The sequence below is a fragment of the Scyliorhinus canicula genome, chromosome 6 (assembly GCF_902713615.1).
Source record: "Scyliorhinus canicula chromosome 6, sScyCan1.1, whole genome shotgun sequence".
Taxonomy (NCBI): Eukaryota; Metazoa; Chordata; class Chondrichthyes; order Carcharhiniformes; family Scyliorhinidae; genus Scyliorhinus; species Scyliorhinus canicula.
This window is the reverse complement of record NC_052151.1, coordinates 120,291,822-120,305,690: the sequence shown is the minus strand read 5'-3', so window position 1 is coordinate 120,305,690 and position 13,869 is coordinate 120,291,822. Positions and strand designations below refer to the sequence as shown.

At 46.6% G+C, this 13,869-nt stretch overlaps 1 protein-coding gene across 1 annotated transcript in view; it reads left to right on the top strand.

Moving 5' to 3' along the window:
• ift172 (intraflagellar transport 172) overlaps window positions 1-13,869 on the top strand; it is a 226,127-nt gene that overhangs the window by 97,942 nt on the left and 114,316 nt on the right. The window contains exon 25 of the mRNA XM_038800014.1: window positions 1,779-1,923. Coding sequence (XP_038655942.1) covers window positions 1,779-1,923 — 145 coding nt within the window. The remainder of the gene's footprint in view (window positions 1-1,778; window positions 1,924-13,869) is intronic.

Here is a 13,869-nt window from a genome sequence, read left to right as displayed (position 1 = left end):
GACCTGGGTGTGCTAGTGCATGAGTCGCAAAAAGTTGGTTTACAGGTGCAACAGGTGATTAAGAAGGCGAATAGAATTTTGTCCTTCATTGCTAGAGGGATGGAGTTTAAGACTAGGGAGGTTATGTTGCAATTGTATAAGGTGTTAGTGCGGCCACACCTGGGGCATTGTGTTCAGTTTTGGTCTCCTTACTTGAGAAAGGACGTACTGGCACTGGAGGGTGTGCAGAAGAGATTCAGTAGGTTAATCCCAGAGCTGAAAGAGTTGGATTACGAGGAGAGGTTGAGTAGACTGGGACTGTACTCGTTGGTATTTAGAACGATGAGGGGGGATCTTATAGAAACATATAAAATTATGAAGGGAATAGATAGGATAGACTGCGGGCAGTTGTTTCCACTGGTGGGTGAAAGCAGAACTAGGGGTCATAGCCTCAAAATAAGGGGAAGTAGATTTAGGACTGTTTAGGAGGAACTTCTTCACCCAAAGGGTTATGAATCTATGGAATTCCTTGCCCAGTGAAGCAGTAGAGGCTCCTTCATTGAATGTTTTTAAGATAAAGATAGATAGTGTTTTGAAGAATAAAGGGATTAAGGGTCATGGTGTTCGGGCTGGAAAGTGGAGCTGAGTCCACAAAAGATCAGCCATGATCTCATCGAATGGTGGAGCAGGCTCGAGGGACCAGATGGCCTACTCCTGCTCCTAGTTCTTATGTTCCTATATTCTTATGGGATCCGGGTTCGAATCCCACCATGGAACGTGATAGAATTTAAACTCAATAAAATATCTGGAATTAAAAGTCTAATGATGACCATGAAACCGTTGTCAATTGTGGTAAAAACCCATCTGGATCACTGATGTCCTTTAGGGAAGGAAATTTGCCTTCCTTATCTGGTCTGGCCGACATGTGACCCCAGACCCACAGCAATGTGGTTGACTCTTAACTGTCCCCTTGAGCAATTGGGGATGGGCAATAAATGCTGGCTCAGGCAGTGACGCCCACGTCCCATGAACAAAGCTTTTAAAAACTCAGAAGTCCAGGTTCCACAGAATTGCTGGGAAGTTCTGACTCCACAATGCACGTTTGTGTGTTTTTGTTTTGACAGTTTCACTACCCCGAAGTCAGCCTGATTGTTAGGCTTATTTGTTTGTCAAGAGGGTGCACACCAGAGGAACAGAGAGGTTTTTGGCTTCTTGGGATAATAATCATGAGAGATGGGGATACGGCATAGTGTGGAGGGTTAAAGAGAAATCAAGGGCAGTGCTGAGGGTTTTGGTAGTGATCAAAACCAAGGGTTTAATACTGGGAAAGTGGAATCAGAGAAGCTGGGCGGATCTGATGGTGGGATAGAAGCAAGTTAGCTTGGGGCCTGGGTTGGGGGGTGGGGCAGAACTCCTGTTCCTTTAGTTCCACAGTTAGTTCTGAAAAAATACTCAATCCTTCACCTGTCCTCACCTGCCTTTCAGATTTCCTGAGATAAAATCAGAAGCATGCAGCCTCATTAAAATATATAAATGACTATCCTGGAAGTGGGTTGCCTGCCTATCTTCCTGCCTCCATTTAAACCATGTGTGGGCAAGTTCGTGATGGGGTCAGATTTGATTTTGAGATTTTATCAAATGTTTCCTTCCCAATCTTGTGGGATAAAATTACCCCCTCGATGGCACTAAATGCCCATGTATTTCAAAGGTTGGAAGTTGTCTGCAGTAACAACTCTTAAATTATATAGCAATATACCATGTAAATTATACTTGTACAAACTTTTCAATTTGTTTACCAGGTGTTCTACAAAAGCGATTGAAGCAAGTATTGGAGCGCGGCAGTGGAAAAAAGCAGTCCATATTTTAGAGCTTCAAGATGACAAAACATCTTACAAATACTATCATAAGATAGCTCAGCACTATGCTTCAATCCAAGAATACGAGGTAAGAAAGTCACTGTAAATACAGTCTTCAATTAGTATGTATAAATGGTTGTCCTATATGGCAGGCTTGAGTTTGTAAGCTGTTGCTTCTTTAGTGAATGCACACCTACACTAAAATTTAATTCACAAGTTAATTTTAAACAAGGTTAAATTGATTTCTGTTGTGCAGCTCATGATGAGAATTGAAATTCTGGTGGAGACTGATTGTGGAAGCATTGGTTGAGTTTGTAGTGTGCAGCAGGAAGGTGACTGAGAAGTAGTCAGTCTGGACTTGAAACGGGGAGAGTCAAAAAATGCGTGGCTGCCACAATGTTGGTAATATAGCATTGGACCATGGGATTATTTGAGAGGGTTGAGAATCATATATCCTTCATATTTCCCTGGGCTTGATTTTACATAAGTGATTGTTTTCTGTGGACTAAATGATGTTGTTCACATGGCCATCATAATCAAACCAATATCTCTCTACTCAGTGCTCAACAATCAGATAGATACCAAACCTATTATATGCATCTATTATGATGACCTTTGATCTGGTATATTAGATTTATTGTCATGCATATCGAGGTACATGAAATGTATTGTTCTGCGTATAGACCAGGCAGATTGTTGCATATGTGAAAAACATAGGACATATGATAAATACACAATGTAAATATATAGACAGACATCGGGTGAAGGGTAGAATTGTTGGCCGTTCTGGGTGAGTGTGTTTAACACTCAATTTGGCTCTGTTTCTTTACTTAGCTCTGGAGTCGCCAGGTATCGTTAAGATACCGCCACAAGTTCAAGGTGAAGTTCAAAGCAATAAAACTATACACCAATTAGTAAGTTCAAACAACTGAGTTTGTTATAATACAATTATAATAACTACCCATGCACACGCTAAAAGGATTAAGCTATTCCTACCGCTAAATAAACTAATACTTATCTCGAAGGAACTGCCGGGTCAGGGAACAAGGCCTCTTGCTCTGCTCTGGTCTGCAGACTTCAGGTTGGTATAAGTTAAAAGGGGTCAGGAGTGTCTATCTCTGGTAGCGATCGTTGTGAGACACTTACTTGCTGGCGGTTGCTGTCCGAACCCTCTCCTCTCTCTCGTTCAAGATCTTCTTGGCAAAAGCTGGTCGAGGTGCTGGTCCACGGAGGAGTGCTGGTTAAGGAGAGAGGAGGGCTGGACGAGAAGACTGAACCATGTGTGGGACCTGTCTTTTATAGGTCCCAGGGATCCGCACCCCTTTGGGCGGACTCCCTTACCTGCTTGGAATCGATTGGGTCTCTTCCCAATCGATATAGAACATAGAACAGTACAGCACAGAACAGGCCCTTCGGCCCTCAATGTTGTGCCGAGCAATGATCACCCTACTTAAACCCACATATACCCGTAACCCAACAATCCCCCCATTAACCTTACACTACGGGCAATTTAGCATGGCCAATCCACCTAACCCGCACATCTTTGGACTGGGATTAAGGGTCATGGTGTTCGGGCTGGAAAGTGGAGCTGAGTCCACAAAAGATCAACCATGATCTCATCGAATGGTGGAGCAGGCTCGAGGGACCAGATGGCCTACTCCTGCTCCTAGTTCTTATGTTCCTATATTCTTATGGGATCCGGGTTCGAATCCCACCATGGAACGTGATAGAATTTAAACTCAATAAAATATCTGGAATTAAAAGTCTAATGATGACCATGAAACCGTTGTCAATTGTGGTAAAAACCCATCTGGATCACTGATGTCCTTTAGGGAAGGAAATTTGCCTTCCTTATCTGGTCTGGCCGACATGTGACCCCAGACCCACAGCAATGTGGTTGACTCTTAACTGTCCCCTTGAGCAATTGGGGATGGGCAATAAATGCTGGCTCAGGCAGTGACGCCCACGTCCCATGAACAAAGCTTTTAAAAACTCAGAAGTCCAGGTTCCACAGAATTGCTGGGAAGTTCTGACTCCACAATGCACGTTTGTGTGTTTTTGTTTTGACAGTTTCACTACCCCGAAGTCAGCCTGATTGTTAGGCTTATTTGTTTGTCAAGAGGGTGCACACCAGAGGAACAGAGAGGTTTTTGGCTTCTTGGGATAATAATCATGAGAGATGGGGATACGGCATAGTGTGGAGGGTTAAAGAGAAATCAAGGGCAGTGCTGAGGGTTTTGGTAGTGATCAAAACCAAGGGTTTAATACTGGGAAAGTGGAATCAGAGAAGCTGGGCGGATCTGATGGTGGGATAGAAGCAAGTTAGCTTGGGGCCTGGGTTGGGGGGTGGGGCAGAACTCCTGTTCCTTTAGTTCCACAGTTAGTTCTGAAAAAATACTCAATCCTTCACCTGTCCTCACCTGCCTTTCAGATTTCCTGAGATAAAATCAGAAGCATGCAGCCTCATTAAAATATATAAATGACTATCCTGGAAGTGGGTTGCCTGCCTATCTTCCTGCCTCCATTTAAACCATGTGTGGGCAAGTTCGTGATGGGGTCAGATTTGATTTTGAGATTTTATCAAATGTTTCCTTCCCAATCTTGTGGGATAAAATTACCCCCTCGATGGCACTAAATGCCCATGTATTTCAAAGGTTGGAAGTTGTCTGCAGTAACTTCTCGCAAACCCAGACCACCCCCAGCCCAGTCAATGGTAACAGTACCCCGACCTGGTGTACCAAATTTCTGACATGGTACTCCTTGTCATATGTAATAGAATCACTTTTGGTGATTGCAGTCCTATGTATCATAGTCCAGACCCTCAGGGTGAGGAAATGGAGAAGGAGAGCCCACCGTTCGCGGGCCTCAACAGTGTACAGAGTACAATCCCCCATTTTCGGATTCCACCAATCCCCCCAACCCCTTGATGTATAATAAAAGATTTAATTTTGATACTATCTGTAAATAAAGATTGTTGCGTATGTATTATAATGTTCTGCGCTCGACTGCCAAGTCAGAAAACGAAATGTAAAGATGCTGTTGCATGAATGAGTAAGGGTTTAGAATGTTATAGGATGTTTTAAATGTGAGATGAGGATAGTTTATTGAGATAGTTAGAGGTTCCCGATTCGAATTGGTAATGCATGTCCCCTTTGACATAACGCCAATCAGAAACTGTTAGTTACAATTTTTTTTGCCATAGTTGAGGAAAGAATAAAAGCCATGGAACTCGCTGAGGTCAGGGGACCCAAAGACACCGTAGTTAGGTGATCCTTCATGATTTCTCATAAGGATCACAAGGAGGGAGTGTAGCCACCGAAGTTGGCCATTCCCTGAATACAAAATGGAGGACCGCAAAGCATATAGGATAAAATGGACAATGTTTGCAGCGCCAGCAGGCTGCACCTAGCAGGTGTGGATTCTGTCTGCTAAGAAAGCAGACAGCACCGAAACAATCATTCCGCATACTAATGAGGCAATCACCGGGATAATTAGCATGGTAATGGAACGATTCCAGAGACAATGGACTGGGCTGGGGGTGGTCTGGGTTTGCGAGAAGTTAGCAAACGTTGTACTGTGGGAAAGTGGGCCCGCGTCAACGCGCAACCACACAGATGCCACAATAGCTAAAAACATAGCAATTCGAGTGCTCTTCATCTTCTCTTCTCTGTGCTGTTGCTTCGGTTCCTTTCCTGAACGTCCGAAAGCTAAGGGGATCAAGCATATTATCTGTTAGTGTTCAGCTTAATATCTTGACTTTAAGTATATCTGTCCTCGTGTTCCAATTTTCCCTTTATGATGGTCACCTCCATGTGACTCCCTCATTTTTTTTTTTCAAAAACGGATTTAGGACCAGACATATACTTATCCATTAAACCAGTGCGAGCGGTCTCGCAGAGTGTTGAATTTTACCATCCCAAAAATGTTCTTGGATAGTAAATAGCATATGGAGTGGCGGCCGAAGGGCTACCTTAAACAAAAATGAAACCAAGGTTTAGAAACGAAAAGGTCGAATGAGTTGCGTATGGGCCGCTACGGGTAAGAGTTGTATGGGATCCCCGGGTAGGGCGTGCTGTGCTGTATCCGAGCTTAGCTGACCAAAGAGGGGTCCTCAGACAGGGCGGGTCCTCAATGCCGTTTCTCCACTGTCTGAGCAACCTGAAATGAACGGGCAAGAATGTAGTCGTAGTGGAATTGCAGCCTCTATTCCCAGAATAGAGGGGCGCCTAAAAAAAAGGGGAGGAGCCAAGATGCTCCAACATCTGTAAACAGAAGACAAGTCGTGAACATTGTCGGTTCACCAGAGGACATTTCAACTGAGTGAAGTTCTCAGAAATATCGGCGGATAAACTAACGTGCATGTGAGGTGGCCACAAGCTTTTCAGCTGAAAAGTAAGTGGCCAATCTCCAAATCAAACATTTAAAATACAAACAAACAAACATACGTGCAGGTTCCATCAGAAAGGACAGCGCTTCTCTCAAGCGGTTCCTCTTTTTACATCATCTGGACACCTCACTTCTCCTCATGCTCTGCGAACAGGGTCGCAAAGGGGTTGCCATGTCAGGAGTCAGATATCAAGTCATCCTCTTCTCCCGGATCCCATACCCTTGTATGGATCAGGCATGCAATCTTTGCATTGTGTGACCGGGGGTCAGTCTCGTCATTGCGGACAAGTCGCTAAGAATTGTCCCTGTGCCAAATCGTGGGGTCTAAAATTGAAGGAGCGTTGTCAGGGTCGTCAGCGTTGGGTGGTGGGTGTAGGTGTGGGTCCGGAGTTTTAATGTAGGTGATCTCCATGGGGTCACTGGAGTCGGGGTCGTAGTCGCTGAAGTGGGGGCTGTAGGGTGGAGTGCTGTGGCTGTCCGCAGTCTCACAGTCACTGTCACTGTCTCTGCTGTGGCAGCTTGTGGGCGTTCCGGGGCGTGGTCTGGAGTCAGTGGGCGGAGTCGAGGTCGAGTCCGATGAGGAACTGGTCTGTGAGGGGGGAGGGTGGAAATGTGTCTCTTGTGGGCGGGGCGAGGTGTTCTGCTGCATCCAGCAGGACATGGTGCGTGTGGTTTGACTGTGTTCCATAAGCCTTTAGCTGGTTAATATGAAACCACGCAGTCTTACCGTTTGGATATTTAATTCTGTATACTGAGGGGCTGATTTTGTCCGAAATTGATTACGGGCCGGAAAATTTAGGAGCCAAAAACGTGCTGGGGTTATAAACAGATAGCATAACCTGTTGCCCAACCTGAAATTCTGTGGGGTGTACATTCTTGTTGAAACATTCCCTGCTCTGTTTCCGTCTTTTTCCCAATGTTACTGCGGCTGCTAACTGTGCAGACCTTACAGTCTCAACTAATTCTTTGACTGCTTTCTCGTGTGCGAGGGCCGTCACTTCTGGGCTGGTCATGTCCAGTCCTAAAAGGAATTCTGATCCTTTCATAGGGCGTCCGGTCATGAGTGTGTGTGGGGTGAAACCTGTAGATGATGAAACTGTATTTTGGATGAACATTAGAGCGAATGGGAGCACTGAATCCCAAGTCGAATTGTTCTCCTGTACCATCTTCCTATGGGTCGATTTTAGGGTCCGATTCATGCATTCTACTATCCCGCTTGACTGGGGGTGATACGCAATGTGAAAATTCTGTTTTATTCCGAATATGGTCAGGACGTTCTTCATGACCCATCCTGTAAAGTGAGATCCTGATCTGACTCTATACTTCTGGGGAGACCCCATCTCGTAAAGATGTGGTGGGTCAGGATCTTTGCAGCTGTCTTTGCTATGTTGGTGCGTGAAGGGAATGCCTCTACCCTTTTGGTAAAGGTATCTATGACCACCAGAACATATTTATAGCCATTCCTGCAAGGGGGCAATGGTCCTATAAAATCGATCTGGAGGTTTGTCCAGGGGTCATTAACGGGGCGAGTGTGGCTGAGTTGTGCATTCTTTGAATACCTCTCCGGGTTATTCTGTGCGCAAATTAAACAATTCTCAATATAGTGGGTTACATCTTGTCGTAAGTTGGGCCACCAACCGAGTTGTCTAAGGTGTCTTGTGGTAGGGTCGATCCCTTGGTGTCCATGACTGTCATGGAATAAGGCAATCATTTGATTCCTGTCCTGTTCAGGAACCACATACAATTTATCTTTAATGATCACACCCTCATGTGTGGTCAAAGCGTGTTTGAATCTATTGTACTGGGCCACAAAGTTTCCTTTAAAAATCTCCCGGAGATTTTCGTCCTCCTTCTGTGCCTGTACTAAATCTTTGATTTCTGTCTGTGAGACCTGAACTGCACTCACAGGGGCGCTAGCTGGTGCGCTAGCTGGGGGTGTCCAAAGGTGACCTCGCCTTGAACCTGCTTTTGCCAGTGCGTCGGCTTTTACATTTCCGGGGGGGGGGGGGGGGGGGATGACCTGTGGTGACTTCTAACTTTAATGATGCCATACGTCCTATCCTTTGCCTTCTCTAGGATATGGTGGAGTAATGGGGCTGATGGAAGGGGCTTCCCGTCTGCGGAGACAAAACCTCTTGTCCTGCACAGGGGTAGAAAATCGGTCAGGCTGTTACAGACGTATAAGCTGTCCGAATATATGTCTGCTGGGCTGGGGAACGAATCTGGGTGGTCCACTATATAAGCAATGGCCGCGAGCTCTGCTGCCTGCGCGCCTAAGTGACCTGGTAATTTTAATGCAATCTCTTCTAGTGCGCGACCCTGCGCATCCTCAACAAAAATCCCGCATCCAGTGATGCGTTCTCCATCTAAAACTGTGGATGAACTGTCCACATATATTTTAAATGGGGCACACGTGTCTGTGTGCTGGGGTCTCTGGCTTGAATTCCCTATCTTCCTGGGGGGCGTCTTTGCAATGAAGGGTCCTGTGTTGTGTAGGGATGCTACAATCTCGCATTCATGCGGTTGTCCTGGATATTGGAGGTTGTCGGCTAAAAATGTGTGTGTTTTGGTCTGTTTAACTGTTATGTCCCATCCTTGTAACAGTAGTGTCCATCTAGCTGCTCTTATCTGGCTCACTGAACCATCCTTCAGTCGACCGTCTAAAAGTAACTGTGTGGGGGTGTGCTCGGTCAAAATGGTGATGGGATTAAGTCCGGTAATGTACGAGAAGTACTGAACTGCCCAAAAAACTGCTAGTAGGTGCCTCTCGCAGGCTGAAAATCCGTGTTCTACGGGGTCTAAAAGTCTGGAGGCATAAGCCACTGGTCGTAGCTGCTCGTGCCGTTTCTGAAGGAGCACGGCCAAGAGGGTCAGATCTGTGCTAGCTACCTCTATTGCATAGGGGGAGAGTTGGTCTGGAACTTGTAGCGCGGGTGCTGCGCTAAGGGCCTTTTTTAACTCTTCCACAGCCTCTGTATGCTGCGGAAGCCATTCCCAAGGGGCTCCTTTCTTAAGGAGGTCTGAGAGTGGGGCTGCCTTTGTCGCAAAACCATTGATATGGTTCCGACAATACCCAACCAGTCCTAAAAATGACCGGAGGGCTGAAACATTCTGGGGAAGGGGCAATTTGACAATCGATTCAATTCTTTTGAACTCGATCTCGCGTTTGCCGTGCGTGATGACTGTACCCAAATACATCACTTGATTATCTAATATTTGGACCTTTCTGGGGTTAACTTTACATCCAATCTCTTGTAAAATTTCCAGGAGCTCGGACAGAAGCGTGATGTGCTCTGCCTTGGTGTCTGTCTGCAGTAATAGGTTGTCCACATACTGTACCAGACATTCGGGTCGGGAAAATTTGGCTAATCCATTTGCCAGCTGTCGGTGGAAAATGGAGGGGGAATTGTGGAATCCTTGTGGGAGGCATGTCCACGTATACTGCTGTCCTTTAAATGTGAAGGCAAATTTGTACTGGCACGCCTTTGCCAATGGAATTGACCAGAAGCCATTGCTAATGTCCAATACCGTGAAATATTTGGAGTGGAGTCCCTGCTTGAGCATGGTCTCGGGACTTGTTGCTACTGTGGGGGCTACTGCTGGGGTAACTTTGTTGAGTTCCCGAGAATCAATGGTCAGACGCCATGATCCGTCGGGCTTCCTCACTGGCCAAATAGGTGCATTATTAGTTGAGGCTACTGTCCTAAGTACACCCTGCTCTAATAAGCTATCTATAACCTTTCCAATTTCTCCCTCTGCTTCTAGGGGAAATCGGTACTGTCTCTGTGGTCTCGGGTCAGGTCCAGTAACTAGAACTTGTCCAGTCATTCTGCCGCAGTCGTGCCGGTGACTGGCAAATGCTGTCCTGTGTCGGTTCAAAACAGCCCTAACCTGTTTGTCCATGCTAAGCGTGGTCGGGTCAAAACAATAGTCGCCGACTGCGCTAATCCTGTTTGCATACTCTCCTACTGTGAGAGTTGCGGGTGCTCTTGTCAGATTTTGTCATTCTCCAGACACACTGATTGACTGGATAGAACGACAGGCTGTGGGCGTTCATAAAATCAATACCCAGTATGCGTTCTGCTGTGCGGGGCAGATTAACTAAAACAATGGGGTGTCTGGTGGAGATGTTCCCTAGCTGAATTGATACAGGGGCTGTAATGTGTCCCTGCTGCGAGTGACCTGTAAATCCGCTGAGTGTAATTGTGGATGTGGTGGGCCACGTGTCTGCCTGTGCTGTAGTGGATGAGTTAATGGTTGTGGGGGACCCTCCTGTGTCCCAAAGTAATTCTATGGGCTTCCCTCTAATTTTTGCTGTGACCACCGGCCTTCCGGACCGGTCCCAGAGGGTGTCACAGACCCAAGTAGGGGAGCCCGAACACCGTCAGTCCGTTCCGTCCACATTGGTCTGTCCTGACTGCGTCTCTATACTGTGTATTGGCTTTGCTTTGTTCCTGTTCAGAGTGCCTGTCTGCTGGCCTCTCTGAGATCTCTTTGGGCCGTTGCATTCCCTTGCGAAATGCCCTAACTGTCCGCAGTTGTAACATTCCTGCGACTTCTGTGGGGGGCTGTTCTTCCCTTCGTTTACCCATGCGGGGTTTTGGTGCGCTCTTACTGCCTGTATATCTGCTGCAGCCTGAGCTTCTTCTGGGGTCTTTACTTTAACCTTGCCTTGGATGGATTGTTCCCAAGCGCGGGACAATCTTTTCAAAACCCATTTTTCATTATGGGCCTCTTCTGAGGGGTCATAACTCCTGCAGACATTTTGTCCTGCATCTGTGGCGTGGGAGATTATGGTGCTGGTCCATTTAACCATATTATCGCGGGTTAAATGTGCTCGGTCTAAATTGCCAAAAACGGAAGTGAAATGAATCCACAGCCTTCCTGCGAATGCTGTGGGATGCTCTGTCCTTTTCTGCCTACACTTATTTAGGCCTTCGACTGGGTCTCCTCTGTTGTACCCTATCGCGTCTAAAATAGATGTATGCATTTCCTCTAATGTGCCTCCTCCAACGTTCTGTGGGTCGGGGAGGGCTGCAACTACTGATGAGTCTAAACTCAACACTGTGAGCTTCACTTGCTCTCGCTCATCCAGCCGTACATGGTAGCCTGTTGCTTCACTTTCGCTAAAAATTGGTGGGTGTCTGCAGTGGGGAGGAACGGGGTGATTTTCTCACACGCGTCCCTGAGTTGTGTTACAGTTAAGGGGGTGGTGTAGGTGATGTCGGGTGCGCCTTCTGTGGTTGCCTTTCTTTGGGTGGTGACTGGGTTCATAGGTGCGGGTGCTACCTGATCTGTGGGGGGTTGGGGCACTTTCCTTTTCTGTTGCGCTGCTGGCGCACATGTTCCCTGAACATAGCGCTGCGCTGTCTCGCTCAATTCTTGCCGATCTGGGGCATTTTCCTCATCTAACTGGGTTCCAAATGTCTCTTGGAACCCCTTCTGTACGGAAAGCAGAGATTGCAGCTGCGCAACCTGCTTCCTACACTTTGCGTGATCTACTGTGCTTTGCCTTTGCTCAGTGGTGGCAGCATGGAGTGCTCTTAAAGCTGCCTTTAGGTCAGAGCATTGCCTTTGCAGTGCCTTTACCTGCTTCTCTGAATCTTCCCTTATCAGAACTGCTCGCTGCACATCCTGATAGGCTTTCTCATACTGGGATTGGGAACTGCTCAGATGGGCTAGACAAGACTGATGTGCCCTCTTGGCATCATTCACCTCTCTATCCACCTCTGCCAGTTTCCTTCTTAGCTCTAGGTTTTCCTATTCGATGTCCCTGACATCCACTTTGCCCATCCTATTCCTTTCCTCTAATTCTTTGCGGAGCGTCCGAACGACCTCCTCTGTGCCTCACAATTGTGCCAAGCAGGACACAATTGCCATCGGCTTGCTTGCTTTTCCTAAACTCTTCTTGTGAATTTGAGAAAGGTTCTCCCACCAAGTATGTCCTATACTCCCGGGACCTGTCTCCTCATTCACACAAAACTCACTCCAAAGGGGCCATCCTTTCCCTTTGAGATATTTCCTGAGTTCCAGCTCCCATACGGGACACTGGCCTACTCTGCTACTGCTGGTCGCTGCGACCACGAATTGCTCTGGGTTCATGAGGCGTTCCATTGCCTGCATGGCCATTTCCTCTTTCTCGCTTTAATTTGGAAAAAGGGATGATACGGTAATGCTTTTAAAATACGGGTACGGCTTTCGCTATGTTCCGATTATAAAACTCCCGACAGTTTGACGCAACAAAAATCTCTCGGTTTAACCTTACAACCCTGTTAGTTACGCAAGCAAAAACACACTTCCGAATTATGACTATTGATTTGAACTCCTTGAACACTTGTGGTTTTTCCTTTCCCAATTGGATTTCCAATTCAAATTTCTGGGTTCTCTCGGAGTAGGGGGGCCACTTCTAATCGAGTCCCGGCAGAGTCTGCCACTAAATGTTGGTCGTTCTGGGTGAGTGTGCTTAACACTCAATTTGGCTCTGTTTCTTTACTTAGCTCTTGAGTTGCCAGGTATCGTTAAGATACTGCCACAAGTTCAAGGTGAAGTTCAAAGCAATAAAACTATACACCAATTAGTAAGTTCAAACAACTGAGTTTATTGTAATACAATTATAATAACTACCCATGCACACGCTAAAAGGATTAAGCTATTCCTACCGCTAAATAAACTAATACTTATCTTGAAGGAAATAAGTATTGTCAGGGAACAAGGCCTCTTGCTCTGCTCTGGTCTGCAGACTTCAGGTTGGTATAAGTTAAAAGGGGTCAGGAGTGTCTATCTCTGGTAGCGATTGTTGTGAGACACTTACTTGCTGGTGGCTGCTGTCCGAACCCCCTCCTCTCTCTCGTTCAAGATCTTCTTGGCAAAAGCTGGTCGAGGTGCTGGTCCACGGAGGAGTGCTGGTTAAGGAGAGAGGAGGGCTGGACGAGAAGACTGAACCATGTGTGGGACCTGTCTTTTATAGGTCCCAGGGATCCACACCCCTTTGGGCGGACTCCCTTACCTGCTTGGAATCGATTGGGTCTCTTCCCAATCGATATGTTTGAATCCCCCCAATACTGAGTCTGTTCCTTAGCTACTGGGTGGGCTTCCAGGCTCTTTGTTTTTGAACCTTGCTGGTGCCTGAGTGTCTGGTATCCTTTACAATGTTGCAGTTGCTTCCCCAATTGTGTCCATTGTCTCTGGAATCGTTCCATTACCATGCTAATTATCCCGGTGATTGCCTCATTAGTATGCGGAATGTTCGTTTCGGTGCTGTCTGCTTTCTTAGCAGACAGAATCCACACCTGCTAGGTGCAGCCTGCTGGCGCTGCAAACATTTTCCATTTTATCCTATATGCTTTGCGTTCCTCCATTTTGTTTTCAGGGAACATAGAACATTACAGCGCAGTACGGGCCCTTCGGCCCTCGATGTTACGCCGACCCGTGAAACCATCTGAAGCCTATCTGACCTACACTATTCTATTTTCATCCATATGTCTATCCAGTGACCACTTAAATGCCCTTAAAGTTGGCGAGTCTACTACTGTTGCAGGCAGGGCGATCCACACCCCTACTACTCTCTGACATCTGTCCTATATCTACCACCCCTCAATTTAAAGCTATGTCCCCTCGTGTTGGTCATCACCATCCGAGGAAAGAGACT